Source organism: Struthio camelus, chromosome 11 (assembly GCF_040807025.1).
Source record: "Struthio camelus isolate bStrCam1 chromosome 11, bStrCam1.hap1, whole genome shotgun sequence".
Taxonomy (NCBI): domain Eukaryota; kingdom Metazoa; phylum Chordata; class Aves; order Struthioniformes; family Struthionidae; genus Struthio; species Struthio camelus.
Genome location: NC_090952.1, coordinates 7,814,451 through 7,834,604, shown reverse-complemented (window position 1 = coordinate 7,834,604; position 20,154 = coordinate 7,814,451). Strand labels below are relative to the sequence as shown.

Sequence of the window (20,154 nt, the reverse complement as noted above, 5' to 3'; positions counted from 1 at the left end):
CGGCGAATATGGAGTATGTAAGTTTGGCTGGAAGCTTGTCGAAGTTTCACGTCAAGTTTTAATTTTAGCAGCAGTTTTCTGCGCTTTGCAGTCTGAGCAAGACGGTCAGGTTGCCGAGGAGTACTGAAGAGCCAGCGTATGCAGGTCTCAAGGGGAAAATTCATATTGCGTTGTAACAGTAACTTAATAGTGCCATTTCTCTGCTCTTAGCCCTTGGAGACAAATTCTGCATCTTGAGGAACGTAGAGCAAATACTCTGGTTTAACGGAATGTTTTTATCGTGAATGTTGTTTCCATGTAAAAGTTCACCTGAACTGTTAAACTGGTCTTAAATTCCGCTGATGGGAAGCAGGTTTTGCTCATCTGCTATCCCTGCAGATTGGCAAACTGACTGCATTAGAAATCCTCTCTGTGGGAGAGAGGCGTAACAGGTGGCTTAAAACTGAGTAATCACTGATTTGAGCTTACTGATGTAAGTATAGAACTAATTACTACATGCACACCATGAGCTTTATGCAGATTTAGTGACTTATTATCTAATACAGACCAGAGTAGTGTGCAACATTTTTTTATTATTTCTGTAGAGCAGCAGTTTAAACAGGGAAAAAATGGTGTAAAGCAAGAAGATTCTGTTTAATGAATTACGATTGTATTTCAGATGTTGTGTTTTACTTTGCCCTGAACTTAACAAAAAGACTCCAGATCCATTGTTAAATAAAAGTGATTTATGCTTGGACTATTGTGTTTTTAAGTAGGTTCTCACTGACTCTTTAACGCTCATCTCCCAAAGGGTCGTGTGCTGGGGTAGAGACTTGGCTGATACGTAGGTAAATGGTAAGGAGATTTTCCACCGCAAATACTGATTGTTGGACTCGGTGATGAGTGCTTGTTGTTTGGTGGCTTACCTTGGCAGTGGCGATACGTATTTCGGAGCAGCGAACACGAGGGAGGAGCTGGCCGAAGACCGAGTGGGATGGAGAGGGCACTGGTGTGTCCCTTGGAGCTGGCGCGGCGGCACGGGCTGTTCCTCGCTCCTCCTTCCCCGGATCGCCCTGTTCAGTGGGTTGGAGTCGCAATCGCATTTTTGTGTTAAATGAAAACTTGGCTCCGTTGGGGTCGTGTAATGCAGACTGGAAAAGCAGATTAAAGCGATAGCTCGGGTTCAGTTGGATGTAGTATACCGTTAGTTTGTGCTGCTTCGGGACATGGCCAGGGCGTGGGTTTTGTTTTTTGTTTTTTGTTTTTTTTTTACTGCAGTTCTGTACTGTGAGACGGTCTGTGAATCTCAGGAAGGCTGTGAATCTCCGAGTCAGGAGGATTTGCTCCTTTTTTTTGTTTCTTCCTTCTTATTTTCAACCTCGGTATTGGATTTTGAATAGGTTGAGAGAAACAGTTTTTAATGAACTATAACATAGGTGGTATTCCCTTATGAGATGGCTTCCTTTCTGATACAGTTATCTCCATGTAGCATTTAATTTTCATCAGGGTTTAGAAAAGAGAACTGAGACTTTTTTTTTTTTAATTCCAAAACTTTTTCAGGATCTTCATTTTTCCCTCCGTCACCAAGATTTCATTCGAAAGCTTATAAACGAAATCAATAAGTATTTTCCTAACAACAAGCTAAACAAATGAAAAGGAGTGCTTTTCCTGCTGGTTTTTGTATGTAAGGTGAATTTATTATTTTTTGCGTTGTAAAATTAATTAAATTAAGTGGCAGTACCTTCCATGTCTCAGTCTTCAAGCTCCATCATTTTAGTTAATGCAGAATAAAGTTTAGACAAAGAAAAGCAAGTGCATAGTTGGATGTAATTTAAACCACATTTTGAAGACTGTGTTGGCTAAGCGAGCCTGGGTTATATTCCAGTATTGTTTTCAGTAATAGTGTTACCATGGAAATTAATGCATATGCATGTCCAAGAGCCCTCCACGCACTGATGTACAGCTACAGTATGCTGAGAGAGGTTTTATCGTGTTAAATTAATTTTGTAATCTCTTCTGAACCTTTCCACTCCCTCCCCATAGATGTTTTCCCGGGTATCCCGCTTACGCATCCCTTTTCTCTCTCTCTTCCTCTCCCTCCCCCCTCCCTCCTTCCTCTCCCACTAGCCCAGAAATCCCGTGGTGCGTTTCTTGTGCCCGTTAGTCATGCAAATATCACCGAGAATATTTTCTTGAGGGGCTGGGGAAGGCAGCGTTGGTTCAGGTTTCAGAAAACCAGTTGATAGTAGAAGGTTGAAACCAAGAGTTTGCTCAGATAGCTGAGGATAGGCATGCACAGGAACGAGCAACTTTCTGTAGCGCTTGTGACGAAGCCGCTGGTCGGTTTGTAATGGTTTTTCTTGATCCTCCGCAGTATTACGCTTGTTTTAACGCAAAGACGACTCCTCTTTGAGTCTTTGAAGTCGTGGTTGAAGACTCAGCTTGTGGAGGCAGGAATGCTGATTCAGTGAAAATGACCCATTGACTTCCTAACTTGCGATATAACCTGCTTTTCCTATTTGTTTGCTCTATCTGTTTTTATTTCACTTTCTGTTTGAGAGAAGGATCTATCATTATGTGGCCTCTCTAGTCCAAGCAAGGGCAGCAGTAACTCAGCATTTTGGGTAGCAGCTAATTTATGTGTTTTTACTTTATCTAGGCAATATTCAGCAGGCTGGTAACTGCCTTTTGGAAAGCAGTACTAGGATTGTGGAGTTTTTTCTGCATATGTATAGATTTTAGTATGTCTGTGAACAAAATATTTCACAGTAGTTTGCAGTAGTAAAGGACAATGTAAATACTAAAGTCTCAGTTTTTACTAAGAGATTAATTGTAATTTTATAGTGTGCCTATAAAATATTTCTGTTTTAAAAAAAAAAAAAAGGCAATTAAACGTTCAGGATATTGTGGAATATAGAGGTCTAAATTGTGGCCTGTTGGTCAAATCCAGTTCATGGCAGTGATTTGACTTTTTTTTTTTTTAATCCAGGTAGATGGGGGGCTATTTATCTCGACATACATCTTGACAGTTTTAAGAAAGCAGCCTTTTCTATTGAATGCTGATAGACAGCTGATGGACCAAAGTACTACTTAGGGTTTTGTGTCCAGACAAGGTGCTCTGTACAGATGTGGATGAGGATTATTGATGTGTCTTCTCAGGTGTCCAGCTTAAGCAGAGAAAAAAATATGTAGCACATTCCGTTCTGTTTCGGGTCTTAAACTGCATTTATTGTGGAGGAGTCTGAGTGCATTCCTGCGGTACATTAAGTGATTTGACTGTCATCTCTGTAACAGACTGTCACTCCATTACCCGCCCTCTGAGGAAAATTGGACTGTTTAATCATTTTTTTAATTTTGCTTCTCTGTGAAGTGCCCGGAGCTGCTCCTTGTGAAAACTGAATCAAAGCGGAAGCTTTGGCACGGACAAAGAATAAATATAACAACAAAGCTACTGAGTGCCTTTTCCTTTAATAATTTCTTTTTTCTTTTTCTTTTTTTTTTTCTTCATTTGAACAGGATACGATTCTGGCAGAATTGCTTCAAATCCATAAAGAATATATAGTGGGATATCACGAGCACGACTCACTGCTGGACCATAAGGAGGAGGAGGAGCTGACTGAAGAGGAAAGGAAGGCGGCATGGGCAGAATATGAAGCAGAAAAGAAGGTAAAGCTGCCTATACCGGTTTTAAGTATATGAAACTTAGCTTTTCAGGCTTAAGTACAATTTATCTTTTCGGTAAGCTTTGTGAAAATTAGTTTTCTTATAGACTTAAGAAATGGGCATATGAAGCAAACACTGAGATACGAAAAACGGGGACATCATGTCCTGTTTGCTGTTTTGATGGTGGCCTTTTGCGTGTATTTTCTTTGTTACTTTCACGTGATTTACAAGTTGCGTTTTCCTTTTACACCCCGTTTTTCTGTTTCGTAAAACTGGCCTGGTGTCCTGTGTAATACCTCACTTTTACAAGCTGAGGGAAGTTTCTAGCTCTGTTGAAGACGTATGTTTGATTTCAGAACTTTTTGCCACAGTCCAGCAAAAATAAGCATCTGCCAGGAAAGGCCACAAAATTTGCTTTTTTTATCATCCCCTGTGTCCTGTTTTCTTAAGAGAGAGTTCTGATTACCTCTACCAAAAGTCAGAAATTAGTACACTTTAAAAAAAAGTAGTAGGAACGGAAATTGGATGTTTAACAAAGATTTTATAACCTCTCCAAGAAGATAGCAGCTGAGGGTATTGCAATTACTTTGATTTGAATTACGGCAAGGGAGGCAAAAAGTCGGAGGGAGCAGTCCCTGCAGGAAGTAAACTGAACTCTCTTCCTTCGGAGAATAAAATCTTGTTTTCTGTTTAGTTTCAATGATTGGTAACTCAGATTTAAAAAATAAAAATATTTTAAGCAGGCAAAAGAATCAAGAAAATCTTAAATTGGCTCCGGTTAGGTTACTGTCAAAGGAGAATGGTAACTTGGGGTAACTGGTAGGATCAAGCGCTTCTGTGCAGAATGTAACAGTAGAAAATTCTTGGAAAAAAGTTTGGTATTCAGATCTGATCAGTAATCTGCAAGGACAAAAAGTGGGTTCGATAAAATGCTGCTGACGATACTGAGTGAACAGATGACCGATACTGGGAGAAGGCTTTGTGAGGGAGAAGAAGTAGGAAGGTATTGAAATAATGAGGAGGTTATTGGAAGTCACTACTGGAAGAATCAGGAATAAGGCACTGAAATTGCCTTATGAGAAATCCATACGGGAGATAAGCTTTATATTCCTGCTGATGAATCTAGTAGATGCCTTAATGTGTATTTAAAAGGATAACCTCTGTGCGTACGTATATGCGCAATTTTAAAATTTCAGATACAGGGCAAAAATAGCATACAATAGTTCGTTAGCTTTTGCGCGTATTCGTCGGAACATTGTTGTTTTCTGTTCTTAAAGCATACAATGCAAGCAAAAATCGCTTCCATGTTTTTTTTTTTTTTTTTGGCTTGGAAGTCGATGTAAGGCTTTGCTAGCCAGCAATCTTTTTTAAGCATTTCCTTTCCCGTTATGCTCATCTGAATTAATTTGTGCTGATCGTGTGTTTTGGGTGGGGGGTGGGGTGGGGTGTTGTTTTAAATGAGCATAAATTCTTAGAGGACCTAGGTGTGACTGATTTTGTTATTAGCTTTTTTAATCAGATTTTTTTTCTTCTGGAAAACAATGTAGTTTATAGTATAGAGAAGAATTTTCAAGGAGCCTTCATCAATAAATTCCTGTTTATGGTATTTCTGCTAAGGGTAGACTGATCCTGTTCTGCCAGTTTTTGAATGTCTGACTAATTTTTGGAAGACCTTTTTCTGTTTTGTGTACGTCTGTAACATTTTCAGTCTAGCCAGAACATGTAGTAATTATCCATTTCAGTTCTTCAAAATTTGATTAAAATCAGATATATCAAAATCAACATTAAATGGTAGTTTTGCAATTAAAAGATGCGTCTCAAGCAATTTAAAGACATAGTAACAAGCAATTTAAAGACATAGTAACAAACCTTGGTAGTTTATTTCCGTAGTGTGCCAAACAATTATAATTAAACTAAACTTTGATATTAACTGAAGACCAGCACTTAGGTTCCCCTGTAATCAAAACGGCCTCTGGAATTCAGGTTTGGAAATGCTGTTTGTTATGCTGAGACAGGTTAGCCTTCATGTGTAATGTACAGTCCTTGTATTCTTCTCTAAGCTGATTTGTTTCTTTGTGCTAGTTTATGGGTTATTACCGGAGAACGTGAATTATGACAGTTGTTCAAACTGTTTTGTAAGTGCGTTTTGTGTGTGTGTGTGTTTTCTTTTTTTAAGGGCCTGACTATGCGTTTCAACATGCCGACTGGGACCACTATGCTTCCCACAAATTTCAACTCTCAGACGCCATATATTCCTTTCAACTTGGGAGCTCTGTCAGCAATGAGTAATCAGCAGCTGGAGGTGAGTAGTGAAGTTCAAACAGCGTGACGTGTCTGTGTTGCTGTGTGCATGTGCTTACTGTTCTGTCACACATCAATAGCTAATGTTACTCTTAAATAGCCTAGTATTTATGAAATTGTCTCCTATTTGCAACAGTTAATTTTTCTGGTGTAGCTATAGGTCTCTTCAATTGAAATTTAACCAGTATGCATAGATGTTGAAAGGTCTGTACCTGCGTAGTATCTCAGGATCCTGGAAGATCAACTCCATCCTTTGCAGGCATTGCCACGTCTAGCTTTCTGCGTCCATCTGTCTCCTCCCCAAGGAGGAATGGGAGAGAGGAAAGCGTGCTCAGTTCCTCAGTTATCTCATGTCATAGTTTGCTGTCTTAGCCGAAGTAGCTGATGACGTTTCTTTCTAGTACGTTGCAAGGCTGTATCCTGCAGTTAGCTCAAGCACAGTTGTCTTATGCCACCGATTAGTGTCTGGTGAGGAGTCTGCGTTACGGAAATGAGACCCTCCAGCAAAGCGGGCAAATTCGGGGATCCTTCTGTATTGAACATACCTTTTGAATAATATACCTGTATATTACGTATCTGCCAGCATTATGTTAGAAGAGATTGTAGTGGTTTGAGCACATAGAATGAGTAGAGGATGTAATGTCATCAAAATCAGCACCACAGAAAACTTGCCCAAGTATAAAAGTAGCACTCTTGTGATGATCTGAAAACCCCTGGGTAAACAAATAGTTTGTATAAATACCATATACTGGAAAAATTGGCAGATTTGTGTATTCTGTTCAGTTACTCTATTCTCGAGTTCAGATGTGTGGAAGTTAAGATTCCATCTTGTTACCCAGATGCATTGCCTTGTGTGAATTGGGAGAAGAAGGTAATTAAAGTATAGATGCATAAGCAGAAGGAAGTTTATAAACTGTTGGCAAACAGATGTGCTCTTTGCATCTATGCTTTAAATTAATTTCCTGGTGTTTTCTCAGGATCTCATTAATCAAGGAAGAGAGAAAGTTGTGGAAGCAACCAACAATGTAACTGCAGCAAGAATTCAGCCCCTCGAAGACATAATTTCAACTATAGTGAGTGAAATAGATATTTGTAGGTTTGGACCAGGATATGGGAAAATGTTAAGCATTATCAAGCGAAGAAGTGACTATTGTGTATGCTCATTCAGCTAGTTAATTGTATTATTAAAAAAAATTAATTTCCAATTTGTGTTGACCTTTATCACTGCAGCTTGCAGTGACAGTTAATGGTGTCTAGATGTTGTACAGCCTTGTGGGATTAGCAGCTTAGATTCATTATTATTTGCCATGCACTGCACGTGCTGACTTCCTACAGCTAAGAATAATATTTATATTCAGGTAGGAAGTACTCCCTATTTTTTGTCCATCTCTAGGTTTTTTGGGCAGTTGCATTACTCTCTTTTTCCTAATAATCTAGAGATATATTATTTCAATTAGTAGTTTAAAGAATTGATGACTATTACTTCTAATTACAGGGAAGTATAATTTTACATTTACTGGAAATGTGGTTGTAGTTTAACTCTTGATGTGACTCTGAAGAAAATGTGAGACCTCAATTATCATTGCTCTTTTTCTCTTTCAGTGGAAAGAAAATGTAACACTTACAGAGAGCCAAGTGCAGGCCCTGGCCCTAAGCAGACAGGCAAGCCAAGAGCTTGACGTTAAGCGCCGAGAAGCCATCTATAACGATGTCCTGACTAAACAACAGATGGTAAAATACCTACAATTTCTTTGACCGACTGGCTGTGTTTGAACTGGGATGTTGAACTGCTTATAAAATTAGATACGTGTTTAGATATCTAAATACAGAGCGCGTGTCTCATTGGGTCGGGTAGTAGCCGGCTCTGTATCTGGCGTAGCCTCGGGAGGTGCTGATTTCTGCAGTGTGCTGCGTTCCATCGCTCGTTCCTCTCAAAAAATAGGGGTCCAAATTTTCTGTTTGCTTGAAGGTCGTGTGGCTTGAAGAGAAATCTATTTCCCAGAACTAAGCAAGCAACTCATGAAAGGCGCCTCTTAGCCAGAAAGTATAGATAGTGGGGTTTTTTGTTCAGAATGATTTTGCAAAACCTGAAAGTTGCCCGGATTATGCCGATGGGAAGAGTTTTCTCCTCTGACGTTAGGAAAACATACGTTTAGTGGCAGTCAGCAGGCAGGACTTCCAAAGTGATGATAAATGGTACCTCACAAAAAATGCTGTAACTTATACCTGGGCGTAGTTTCCCAGAGTAGTGCATGTTGCCATAGCAACTTCCCTAAATGCTGGGTGCAATACAATAGGCGAGTCATTAGAAGAACTTAGCCCTGAATGGTGTTACTAAATAGTTTCTACAGTAATCAGCTTGTGAATGCCATCACATTAGTGATGGTGATAACAATAGTGCTTTCTCCTTCAGCCATGGTATCCCTAACAAATTGATTTTAACTCTGAACTTGATACTTGCAGCGTTGAGACGGTCATGCACTCATAACAGCTCTGCTTTCCCTTCACAGTTGATCAGTTGTGTTCAGAGGATACTTATGAACAGAAGACTACAGCAGCAGTACAATCAGCAGCAACAGCAGCAAATGTCTTACCAGCAAGCAGCAATGAGTCATCTCATGATGCCAAAGCCTCCCAATTTAATCATGAATCCTTCCAACTACCAACAGATAGATATGAGAGGAATGTATCAGTCAGTTTCGGGTGGTATGCAGCCACCACCCTTACAACGAGCACCACCCCCCATGAGAGGCAAAAATCCAGGGCCTTCCCAAGGGAAATCAATGTGATTTTGCACTAAAAGCTTAAAGGATTGTTAAAATCAGAGAAAGAACTTTTATTTTTTTAGGAATCAATGGCTTAACAGAACTCAACTGTAAAAAAAAAAAAAAAAAAAAGGGAAAAAAAAAAGAAAAAAAAGAGAAAAAAAGAATAAATAGTTTGGTTGGTCCCCTTAAATGCCATGTTCCATATTAGCGTTTCAGCTTTGTTTAACTAGGGCATAATGTTTTCCCTGTTGTCAGTGATGTTGCCTAGAATCTTCTTACATATGTTGAGTACAGGAGATATCAAGTTGTTTTCAGTGAAAACAAGTCCTCCCGTAACAGTAGCAGCTCCACAGGTTTCCTGTCTAAACTCCTATGCTTGTTTTTAGTAGCTATGAAGCTATCACCCGATTTGAGAAGCTTAGGAAGGACTACAGATCTGTATGTTTCAGTATACCATATGTGAATTGTACACAGCTGAGTTCTTGATTAGAGTTGATTCCTCAAATTATGGAATACTTTTCTGCTTACCCGTTTCTTGAAATTAGTGGGAATATTATAACAGAAATAGTCTAGTTTCCTTTTGACTGAGGTCTGGACTCATACTATATCATCTATGCTGAATAAAACATAGGAACTGAACATTCTTTTTGAAGCAGAATTGAGTGCAATATTCTTAAATACTACTGCTCTGAAACTTCTGAGTCGTGCAGTTATATAGAAACTGTGTATACAGCCTTAAATCATGACTTGGGGAAGATGATTGTTCTTCTCTAGTCTTCTGCCATTTTTTATTTTCAGTTTTATGTGATGGAATAACAACTGGTAATCTTAGAATTGGAGATGTTTTTCCTTCACGCGCTATTTTACTCTATGCGGAGTCCAATACAAAGCACATTTCTGTTAACTCCTTAATGCTGGTGCTAGTGTCTTTTCCCATTGCCGGCAATGGGAGATGGGCCAAGAAATGTAAATTCCTGGTATTTTGGGGGTTACAGTAGTGATGGTGGCTAGGGTCAAACCCTGTTTTATAAACAACTTTAAAATAGCAGAACCGTTGCTGATTTAAAATCGATACCAAGAAAGTGCTGTGTAGCAACTTCCAGAGCTGCCAGAATTGTGAAATAACTTTTCCTCTCTTAGATAAGAGTTTTGGTTATCATGCACTCCTCCCCGTTCCCTTTCGTTTGTGTGAGAACATAATATAGTACGAAAAGAGCTTGATTTTTTTTGGTTTCTTTATGTAGACCAGAGATAAAATTATGGTTTATTATATATCAGTAGCGCTCTCTTTACCCACGTTTTCTGTGCTTGTGAAGATCTGATCAAACACAAATGGGGCTTTCCTTGGAGTATAGTTTGGTTGATTCTTCAAAAAAAAAAAAAAAAAAAAGAGGTGTTTAGAATCTGGGGGTAAAATAAGCGACAGGAACATTTGATGCAATGGTGTATTGAGTATAGAGAGCAGATGGAGAGTTCTTGAGAAATTAGTGGATGGAGGGATTTTGCTGGACTCTTCTGGCTTGCTGACACGAACAAAAATTGTTTGGGTTTCTGGAACCTTTCTTGCAAGGAGTTTGAGTTCTTGCCCTGAACGGACAAGTGTTTTTTGCATCTGAATATGCAGATCTTATGCGATATTTCGTTTTGTGATTGAAACTTGATTTGTGATCTGAACAGAGTTTGTTTGATCTGTTGCAAAACCAGCTCACAAAGTTGCTGTCTTGGAGTCTTTGTTACAAGATACCACAGGAGACCCTCGGTATGTTCTAGTGCTTTGCCAGCTCTGCAATTAAATTTGTTTAATTTTGGGGGAGGGGAGCAAAAAGAGGTGTGTTCACACTAGAAGACATGACAATAAGAGACTTTGAGACAAACCTTTGAAGGCAAATGTACTCTGAGCAACTCTCTCTGATATTCCTACGTGTCATGAATAAAAGAGAAATATCTTCTACCAAACCTGGGAATGTTCAATGGAGTTTTACAATAACTCAAAGACTTAAATGTGGAAGTTTTAGGCAACATTTAAAGGCACATTTTTTTCATTCTGGACAAAACTATGGATAACAGAAGACTAATGCATAAGAAGAAGAAATCGGAGATAAGCATTGAAATAAAACTTGGACCACTTTGCATACATGTTTCTCACTTGACATTTTAGCTGCATAACGATGTGCTTTGAGTATAACATCAAGCTTTAACAAATATTTAAAGACGGAACATACATCAGTAAGATAATAAAAGGCTCATTTTTATATTTGTTTTAGATGTTTTAACTAGTTGAAATGGCTTAAGATGACGAATAAAAATGTTGCTTGTAATACAACTTTGCCTGCTAAATTCTCCACATTTTGTAACCTGTTTATTCCTTTGGATGTAAAGCGTTTTTGCTTAGTATTGTGATATTGTATATGTTTTGTCCCAGTTGTATAGTAATGTTTCAGTCCATCAACCAGCTTTGGCTGCTGAAATCATACAGCTGTGAAGACTTGCCTTTGTTTCTATTAGATGGCTTTTCAGTTCTGTATTAAATATCCTAAGTACTATAGAAAAGGTGTCACCTCTTCCTATAAGGCTGTTTTGTAATATATATAAGGACTGGAAATGTGTTTTTAAAGAGAAGAAGCATTCAAGTATGACGATATACTATCTGTGTTTTCACCATTCAAAGTGCTGTTTAGTAGTTGAAACTTAAACTATTTAATATCTCATTTAATAAAGTGACCAAAATACATCAATGTGCCTTGTGCTACATTTGCAGTACAGTACTGACTCTTCAGGGATGTCGTCTGAGGAGGAGCTTTTCTTTTGAGAATCGCTAACTCAAGACTGGGCTGTCAGCTGAGCTCTCGTTTCCTCCGCAGTGAGGTACGTGTTTCTGGATTTGGTCCTCGATTTAGTGTAGGGAAAACAGTTGTGGGCCAGAGTTTCAAACTGTATAAGTTAATAGTAGCTTCTGCAGCCAACCTGTCTGTTAAAAATGATGAAGGAGAAGGTGTTGCCCACCAGTGATAAATCGTCGTGAGGTGAGGTTGGTCTCCTTGGTCGAACTCGAATAATCCACGACATACTTTAATCTCTTTTTTTGTACTTTTTCCTTTCCTAGTTACTAAGTGCGTCGGACCAAAACAAAAAAAAAACTCACAAAAAAATCGTGCGACAGTTGAGTGTGAATGGTAGCCCTACGCTTGTCCCTGGTATTTCCCCTTCCTGGTGGATGCTGGCCAGCGCTGCAGCCGGGTCACGGCACGAGATGGGTCTCTGCTCTGGGTGGTACAGCGGGTCTTAAAATTAGCTGACCGAGTGCACATGCCATAGAAATCTTGCGTGATGTGAAAATAATCGGTTCTTAAAAGCCTGATTGAGTTGTATTAAGGGACAGTATGGGCAAAGCCTTTTAAAACATCTCTGTAAGTTGCTCGCTGCTGGAACGGACACGAGACCTTTGGCGAGGTCGGAGGGAGAGGCCGGATCTTGGCGTTGCCCCTGAAGCTGGGGCAGTGTCCCTTGTCGGGTCCCCGGTACGGAAACGGCCCTGCTCGGTGCTCTGGGGCTCAATGGTGACGTTTTGATGTGTCTTGGTTAGGGGCTGTTAGGTGACGAATGAAGACAGGGTTGGGGGTTGTGTACGTGTGTGTGGTTATTTAGGGTTTTTTTTTTCCTTTAGAAGACTGATAATTTGACCCTTAAAACCAGAACTGCTCTGAGCGGGGTCAATAAAAGTAAATTATCAGTTCAAGCAAGAGATGAGTTTCGGAACTGGATAAATTTTCCATGCGCACGAAAGACAAATGTCCTAAATACGCCCAGCAGGAGGTGGGAAGACGAGTGCTGGTTTGGCAGCGTCAGCTGTACAAGCTTGCGGCGTAGGTAGGTGAGGGCTGAACTTCTCCCAAACCCGGCAGGCTGTCGCGGGAAGCCCGTTTGCACCCTCCGGCTCTAGCAGGCGCCTCCGCGATCCGTCGTCGCGTCGAGCTCTGGCGGGGCTCGGCGGACCGGTGCCCCAGCGGCTCCCACCTGGGCAAGCTCACAGCCCCTCGGCGCCCCAGCTCCCGCGCGCTTCTCCGCCGCGCGGCGTCGTGAAAACGATCGACCTTCTCGTAGGGCCGAGCCGACTGCCTGGCGCCGGAAGGCAGAGCGCGGGCTGGGGAGCTCCTGGGGGGGCCGGCGCGGGGGGCCGGGGCCGGGCGGCTTTGGGGGGTCGTTCTGCAAACGAGGGGCGCGGGTGGAAGGCGTGCTGTTGCAGGTACCTACCTGGGGCTTCATCGAAGCGCCCCCCGGCCACGGCACCTTCCCTTATAACGGGGTCGCGCAAGACGCGCTTGTCGTTGCTGCGGCTTCTCGCTGACGCGCGGCAGCGGGGCGGCGGGCGCGCTCCCCGCAGCCTGCGCGCTTGCCCGACGGGGCTGGGAGCGGGGCTGGGGCAGTAAGCGCTCCCCGGTTCGGTCAGGGAAGGATCGGAGGTCGCGGGTTGAGCTGCCTTTGCAGGACTTTGACCCAAGCTGAGCCGGCGCTGATACTACCCTGCGTCCGTCCTGTTTTCCCAGGGGGCAGCTCAGAGAAGTTAGCACCCCCGAAGCAGTCAGCTTCGGGAGAATTAAAAAAATAAGAAGAAAGAAAGGAAAAAAAAAAAAGAAAAAGAGGGTGTTTCCGCTTGATTTAGGTTCATCTTTCAATGTTCGCCTTCCCGCGCCGTCGCGTTCAGGCTGCCGATGGTGCTCAGCCGGCCGTCCTGCGGCGTCTGCCGCCGGCCGCCGCGGGTGTTCGCTTGCCCCCCCCGGAGCAGGCCGCCATCCCCCCAGCGAGCGTCCCGCGCCGGGGATGCCGTCGGCCTCCCCGCGGGGACTGTCGGTAAACCCGCCGCGCGCTTCGCCGCTTGCCAGGGCCGTCTCTTCGGGGCGCGGTCGCGCGCCCGTCCCTGCGGCGGCGCCATCGTCCTGGGCCCTCCCGGATCCGAGCCGGAGGGTGCAGCGGAGGAGCCTGAGGAACAGCCCTGGGGTGGGGGGGGACCCCTTTGTGATGAAGGAGACAAACAAACAAACAAACAAAAAAACCACCCAAGCCAAAGCCAAGCTTTGCTGCTTCACTGATTTTTTTTTTTTTTTCCGCGAGGCTTCAGGCAAATCGCATGAGAACGGGCGTTTTCGGTGCACGAATGACGGGTGGCTGCGAGCGGGAGCCAGCCGGCCCCGCCGCCCCAGAGCCCGCCCGTTCGCAACCTCTTCCAGGCGCTCGTAACCGTCGCGCGAGCAGGAAAGCGGGGCTGATTGCTACGGGACGCCACAAAACAGGGGCCAGCGAGAACGCTACAATATAAAGACAATTTTATTGCCGATAAGCTCTTAAAACTCTTTTTTTTTTTTTTTTTTTTTTTTCCTCTCGTGGTTCAGTAGGACCTTATTCTTCCTGATGAAAATCCGGTCATAGCATCTCTCATCATTAAAAATAAAATTATTTTGAAATAAATAAATATATAAAATAAATAGCATATACATTTTATAAATAGTTTCGTCCTTATGCACAGTATCCATGCGTACATCTGAATAATGTTCCTCACCCCGTTCCCACCCCAACAGCGGGAGGAAAAGAAGAAACCGCGCGTCATCGGGACCGGTGCACGCGGCGCCGGCCGGCGCCAGGGCCGCCCAAGCAGCTGCCGCCCGAGGCGCTTCCTTAGCGGGTGAAACGGCGTTTTCCGACCAGGTAACCTGTCCGAGCTGTCAGCAGCATCCGCACCCGTTATTTTTTTTTTTCGCTTTTAAAAAAAAACCCTTTTCCCTCGCTTTTTTGGGGGGTTGGCCCTGCTTCGTTTTCCTCCCGGCGCCCGGGTTGGCTGGCTGGCTCGCCGGCCGGCTCCTCGAAGCGAGCGGGCTCTGCCGCCGCCGGGGCGCCCGCCGGGCATCACCTGTAGTGCAGCAGGTCTCTGTAGGTGGCGGGGGTCTTAGCCGGGTCCACGGGCCTGGGCAAGAAATGGGTGAATTTCTGGTGCCTCTTAGTCCGGTAGCCCTCGCGGGGCGAGCCGTCCTTGTTGAGCGCCACGTAGTACTGCCGCTCCGAGTCGGCGTGCTTGTAGAGGGTCGAGGCGTAGGTGTTGTACCAGTTCTCCTCAAACTGCTCCCGGAAAACGCACTCCCGCGTGAGCTTCTTCTGCGGCGGGGAGGCAAGACACCCTCGCGTCAAAGGCAGGAAGGGGAACGCGCCTCCCCCCCAGCCCCGGCCGGGCCGCGCCGGCGCTCCAGCACACGCTGCTCGTCTTCGTTACGGCTTTTGGTTTAGGATGCTGGCCGCTGGCCGCGGCGCGGGCTTCGCAGCTCGGGGCCCGGGTTGGGTTGAGCGAGAAGGAAACCGAAAGTTTACGCGCTGGCTCTCCGGCAAAACCCGGAGAGTTTGCGTCTGAAAATCACGGGCAACCTCCCTCCTCAACCCCCGCCGCCGCCGCACTCCCCAAAGGGGTCGTGGGGAAGGCGCTAACAAAAACAACCCGAAAAATGAACGTGCCCCGAGGTGCCACGGGCTCAGCTCGTGCCGTGCATGTGCTGTGCATGCTCGTGACGTGCAGATATGTATATTTTATATATATATATATAAAATATACATATATATATGTGTGTGTGTGCGTATATATATGTAAAACCGATCGTGTAACGCTGCAGTCATCACAACACCTCACACTTACCGACCCGTACAGCTCGCCTCGCTCGTTCATGCCGAGGTAGAGTCCTGAGTCCACCCCGCGGATGCTGACCAGCCCCACGGCCAGGCTGATAAACTCCAAAATCCCTGCAACGGCAAAAGGGATGCGGGTGAGGCGGCGAGCGCTGCCCGCGCCGAGCTGCCCGCCGCCGCGCGCCTTCGACCCGCCCAGGAGGAGCGACCTTTCCTGCTCGGAAAAGCCGTGCCGCGTTTTGCTGCCGGGGGGCCGGGGGGGGGGATCCCACTTCAGCTATCGGCAGGCAGAAACGCGGCTCGGGCGGCGGCGGTCGGAGCCGGGCAGCTCTTCCCTCTCGCGCTGCTGCGCGCCGGCCGGCTGCGCCCCGGCGGGCCTCGCCGAGCCCCTTGGGCCACGGGGAGCCCGTGGCGGGCTCTTCTGAGGGCACCGCTGGTCGCGTTCGCCTCTCCCCGTCTTGCAGCGGCGCTGAACGAGGCGCGCGCGTTTCCGGCCACGTCGGCGCCGCGTTAGGAAGGTGACGCAAACCCGCGCAAACCGGGAGAAGAGAGCGAAGGCCGAGAAAACGCAGGTGGGCATCCATCCTCCGTCCTAACTCGCTTCCGCTGCTGCACAGCGCCGCGCTTCCCACATCCGCTCCGCCCAAGCCACCGCGGCGGCCGTTTCTTCCAAACTGTAGGGGTGTGTTGGGGGTAGAACACCTTTATTTGCTTCCCCCCCCCCCAGGACTTGCCCTTTTTCTCGGGGTTTGGTCTTCCGTGCTGCTTGTTCTTCGAGTCTTTCAGACAACGTTTGCAGAGATCCGCCTCGGACTCCAACTGCATTCGTCTGACACCAAAGCGCGGCGCGAGGGTGGGAGCGGCGCGCTCTCGCATTACCGAGCGGGTCCTCCCGCCGGCGGCCCCCGGCCCCTCTTGCACGCCGCTACTCGCAAGCCGGCGTACAGAAACGACAGATGTCGTCTTAATGTCTACCGACCTAAAGCTTCGGCTACCAACCTCAGCAACTGTTCAGGAACAGGTGCACTAGAGCCTGGACATCAAAATGCACAGGGACACTTCCTCTGGAGGTTTCGTTAGCTCCTCTGAGAGCTGCTACAGAGCTGTGAGCAGACTTGTTCCCGAGAAGAGCTTTGTTTGCGCCCTTTATTAGCCTCCAGGACAAAAGCAAGGCCTTTTTCTCTCTTCGCTGGCGATTGAGTTGCATGGTTGGACTCACTCGTTTCATGCTGGTGTACGAGGGACACCAGGCAGAGAAGGAGCAATTCCTCCCGGCAGGGATTTTCCTGGTGAATTTATCTCAGCGTCGTTCCCAGAAGGATCCTTCTTGTCGGCGTGCTAGTGCCAGTCCAACCCCCCCTCCAGCCCCGCTTTGGAGCCTTGCGTTTCTTCGATGCGGCAGGTCTCAGCCGATGCGGCGAGAACGGATAGGCTTCTGCAAGGGCTTCCCCTTCCCCCCCGGCCCCGCCGTGATCACTTAGACGGAGCCGCTAGTTCTGCGAGAGCGTTGGGGCGCTTCTCTAGTGAGCCACCTTCCAAAAGTCCTGGAGGGCTTCGCCAAATCTGGAGTGAAGGCTTCTCTAGGAAAAACAGGCCGCACCCCGTCATTCTTGTATAAATCTGCATGTTTGTAAGTATGAAGCGTGGCGTTCCCGAAGGCAGCTGTGATTTAGGGAAGCTGCAGTCCTTGGCAGACGGGAGGGAATAGTCACCGTGACTGCGCAGGCCTTCTGGAGAAACGATGCTGGTTCACCTTCCTTATTTCCCAGGGGCGCCTCCCTTGACGGGTCCCTTGTTGCATGACTTCCCTCCCTCGCCCCTCGCCGTTAGGACCTCGGCCCTCTCTTCTGCACCACCACGGCTTCGGCTCACTGTTTTCCTCTCTGGTAGACTCGGACGTCTCGCGCATCTTGTAGCTTTTGGGATGGCTGGGCATGGGGCGGTGCAGATACTGATCCGTCTTCTCCTCAACCCCTTCCAGCATTTGGAGGCAGGGGGAAAAAGTCCAGTCGCAGCCCGCATCCCGCGCGCAGCTGGGTGCGTGCCTCTGCTGCCCGGTCCGAGACACCCATCCATGGAGCGCGTTCGTTGTCTGCTTACCAGGAAGCGCCTTGCAGCTCTGCGGGCTTGCTCGACTACGCCGTCGAGTCGGCTTGCTACATATTCCCCTAGGTGCCCCTAGGAAGCTTTGAGCTGGTGCCCTGAAGAACCTGGTCTCTCTCGGTATCGCTCGCCCTAGCTTTGTACCCCCCAGACCCGCGCAGCCTGCCGGTTTCTGTAACAAGCTGCTCCTCTCCGGCTGCTGCATGCAAAATTTAGGAATGCATCGATACATGACAGCCTAATACAAACCATACCGGCAGCATCGGAATTTAAATATTCATGGCTACTGCATGCAGATGGTGAACGCTTTGTGCCAACACGTTATTGCTTTGAGTCTCTGTCGAAGGTTTAGTCCAAGTTTATCTGAACATGAGGATTCCAGTCTAAGCCTTGGGAGCTTTGTCCTGCAATTACAACAAATAACTATTTATTTTACGCGACCTGTGGGAAAACCCTGAAGCAGAAAACTATAATATTTTATATCTGAAGTCTGGTCTAGTTTACGTAGCTGGATGCTGACTGCTAAAACACTTAGGGAATGCTAATGTTTCGATTTATTGAACGCACCGTGTGACTAACTCGTCGTAAGCTCAACCGGGCAACATTCAGGAAAAGTTTTAGTCTGTTTAACGCATGTTTCCAAAGGTTCAGTCCGTTTAATGCGTATTTCCAAAGTTTGCTTGGAAATACGTTCATTTTACTTGATCTTAAAAAAAAAAAACAAACACACCCCAAAACCGACAGAACTGAGATAAACGCTGCCGTTGCAAACTCTTTACTTGAATACAGACACGTAAGAAGAACCGATAGAAACACTACGTGGCAGATTAAACTAAAAAGCATACGGATGCAACGGGTTTGCTTTCAGTTTCCTGTAGCATAGGGACCCGGGCCGCACTGCAGCACCAAAGGGAAAAGGTGTGTGTCTTGCGGGGGGTAATTAAAGAGCACTTGCCCCATGAGCCTGTTAGTACCTTGCTCTGACCTGAGGGTTATGACTTGCTTGTTGATTTAGGCAGGGACGCGCTACACACGCACGCACCTGGGGTTTACGGAGCGCTCGGGACACAAATAGGGTTGCTTCCCCCCCTCACCCCCCAAATTGTTCCCAGAAAGCTGCCCTTAAAATAACAACAGCAGCAGAGAAGTTCCTGAAACATCAGAAAGGACCACTTGCGAGCAGGATTCCTTCCAGCGAGGAGTTAAACCGCTTGAAAACTATAAAAAAGTCTCGAGCACGCTCCTCGCAAGCCGTCGACAACAGAGCTGAGCTCACTGGCATGGGACTTGTTGATCGCTTGCGCAGACACCTGCGCTAGATGCCGAAGTAGCGGGAACGTTTCCTAGCTGCGCTCAGACTTACTGTACGTCTTCGCCTGCGGCTTGAGATGCATTTTTCGAAGATTACACACGGTCTCATTAGAGATCCCCGCGCTGGTGTGACACCGATACAGGCTCTGAGGTCTTCCAGCTTCCTCCCGGGCGGCGAGGTAAATCCGCAGCGTCCCGCCTGTCCTGCCGAGCGGTCTTCTCCTTCCTTTCTGCGGCCGCCCAGCCGTGTCCCCCTCGGGCTCCGCCCTCGCTCCCCGGCGGCCCCCCAAGCCCCGGCTGCGCTCTCGACACCGCTCCAGCCCGCTGCTCCCTGCCCGCTCGCGGGAGACGCGTGCGACTCGCGCTCGCTCCCACCAAGCCGCGGGGGCCAGGGCAGAGGAAAAGCCGGGAATGTCTTGCTTTCCCACTTGCTCTCTCCTTCCTTTTGCCTCCCTGGCTGCCGACTTGAGGGGCTGAGCCGCTGCGCCCCCGTCCCCCGCCCCGTCCCCCGGGCCCTCTTGCCCGGGGCATGTTTTTGTGCACCTGCAGAAGGGCCGAGCGCCGGGAGAGTAGGAAATTGCAAATAAAACCGGCCGCATGGCTGGGGAGTGAGCGCATTTGTTTAGGAGTCGCCTTCCCTCCGTCGCGGGCCGACTGATGCTAGCGGGGGCGCCTAGGGCTGGAGGCGGCGCGGGGGGCACCGGGCCGGGCGGTACCTGCGGCGGGGCGGGAGCGCCGCTCCGCACCGCACCGCTCCGCACCGCGCAGCGCCGCGCAGCGCCCCTTACCGAAGCGGCTGTGGTCCTGGCGGGTGCCGTGCACCGTGCCGTTGGGGAAGATCTCCAGGTGGAAGCCGGTGCGGCAGTAGAGCTGCCGCCGCCGCAGGATGCCCTTGAGGTGAGCGAAGTCGGTGGGGGAGCCGCGCTGCAGGCGGCCCTCGATCTGCCCCAGCCGCTCGGTGAGGAAGCCGGGCGAGTCGGCCAGCGGCAGGGCGCCCAGCGCCGGCGCCAAGCCGTGCAGCTCCGGGTCCAGCGCGCCCAGCAAGCCGCCCACCTCGGCCATGGGGCCGGCGGGGCGCGGAGCAGCGCGGAGCAGCGCGGAGCGGGGCGCGGAGCGGAGCGGAGCCGGGCCGCCCCTCAGAGCGCGGGCTGCGGCCGCCCAGCGCCGCCTCTGCCCCGCGCCGGGCGCCCCGCGCCGCTCATAGCTGGATGTGTCCCGCTACCGCGTGCGGACTGCACTTTATATACGTACACACTCCCCTTACATTGACATATTGGATATTTAAATGCAAGCCACACCTCACTGGCATCCCCTTTGGCTAGTGCCTTTTTTTTTTTCCCCCTTCCCCTTCCCTCCCTTCTTCTCT

General features: G+C 47.4%; 2 protein-coding genes across 6 annotated transcripts in view; one reads left to right on the top strand and one right to left on the bottom strand.

Annotated features, from left to right (window-relative positions):
* Nucleotides 1-11,442, top strand: part of ATRX (ATRX chromatin remodeler) — an 88,375-nt gene extending 76,933 nt beyond the window's left edge. For 4 of the 5 annotated variants that reach the window (XM_068956588.1, XM_068956587.1, XM_068956589.1 and 1 more), the window contains 5 exons: nt 3,496-3,645; nt 5,819-5,944; nt 6,921-7,016; nt 7,546-7,674; nt 8,454-11,442. In XM_068956588.1, the coding sequence (XP_068812689.1) occupies nt 3,496-3,645; nt 5,819-5,944; nt 6,921-7,016; nt 7,546-7,674; nt 8,454-8,732 (780 nt within the window). In that variant the 3' untranslated portion in view covers nt 8,733-11,442. The remainder of the gene's footprint in view (nt 1-3,495; nt 3,646-5,818; nt 5,945-6,920; nt 7,017-7,545; nt 7,675-8,453) is intronic. The other variant, XM_068956591.1, reaches the window with a different exon arrangement.
* Nucleotides 11,443-14,086: 2,644 nt separating this feature from the next.
* Nucleotides 14,087-19,942, bottom strand: FGF16 (fibroblast growth factor 16). Its single transcript, XM_068956888.1, has 3 exons — nt 19,577-19,942; nt 15,385-15,488; nt 14,087-14,855 (listed from the first exon to the last, which is right to left on the bottom strand). Exons 1-3 carry the CDS (start codon nt 19,848-19,850, stop codon nt 14,610-14,612), a joined length of 624 nt encoding a protein of 207 aa, XP_068812989.1. The 5' UTR covers nt 19,851-19,942; the 3' UTR covers nt 14,087-14,609.
* Between the last annotated feature and the right edge of the window lie 212 nt (nt 19,943-20,154).

What these genes read in the sequence shown, in the direction of transcription:
- FGF16 (XM_068956888.1), bottom strand. Translation starts at nt 19,850, where the DNA reads ATGGCCGAGGTGGGCGGCTTGCTGGGCGCGCTGGACCCGGAGCTGCAC. An exon ending in CCAGGACCACAGCCGCTTCG is followed by an intron (nt 15,489 to 19,576) that starts GTAAGGGGCGCT and finishes TTGCCGTTGCAG; the next exon opens with GGATTTTGGAGTTTATCAGC. An exon ending in GAGGCGAGCTGTACGGGTCG is followed by an intron (nt 14,856 to 15,384) that starts GTAAGTGTGAGG and finishes TCCCCGCCGCAG; the next exon opens with AAGAAGCTCACGCGGGAGTG.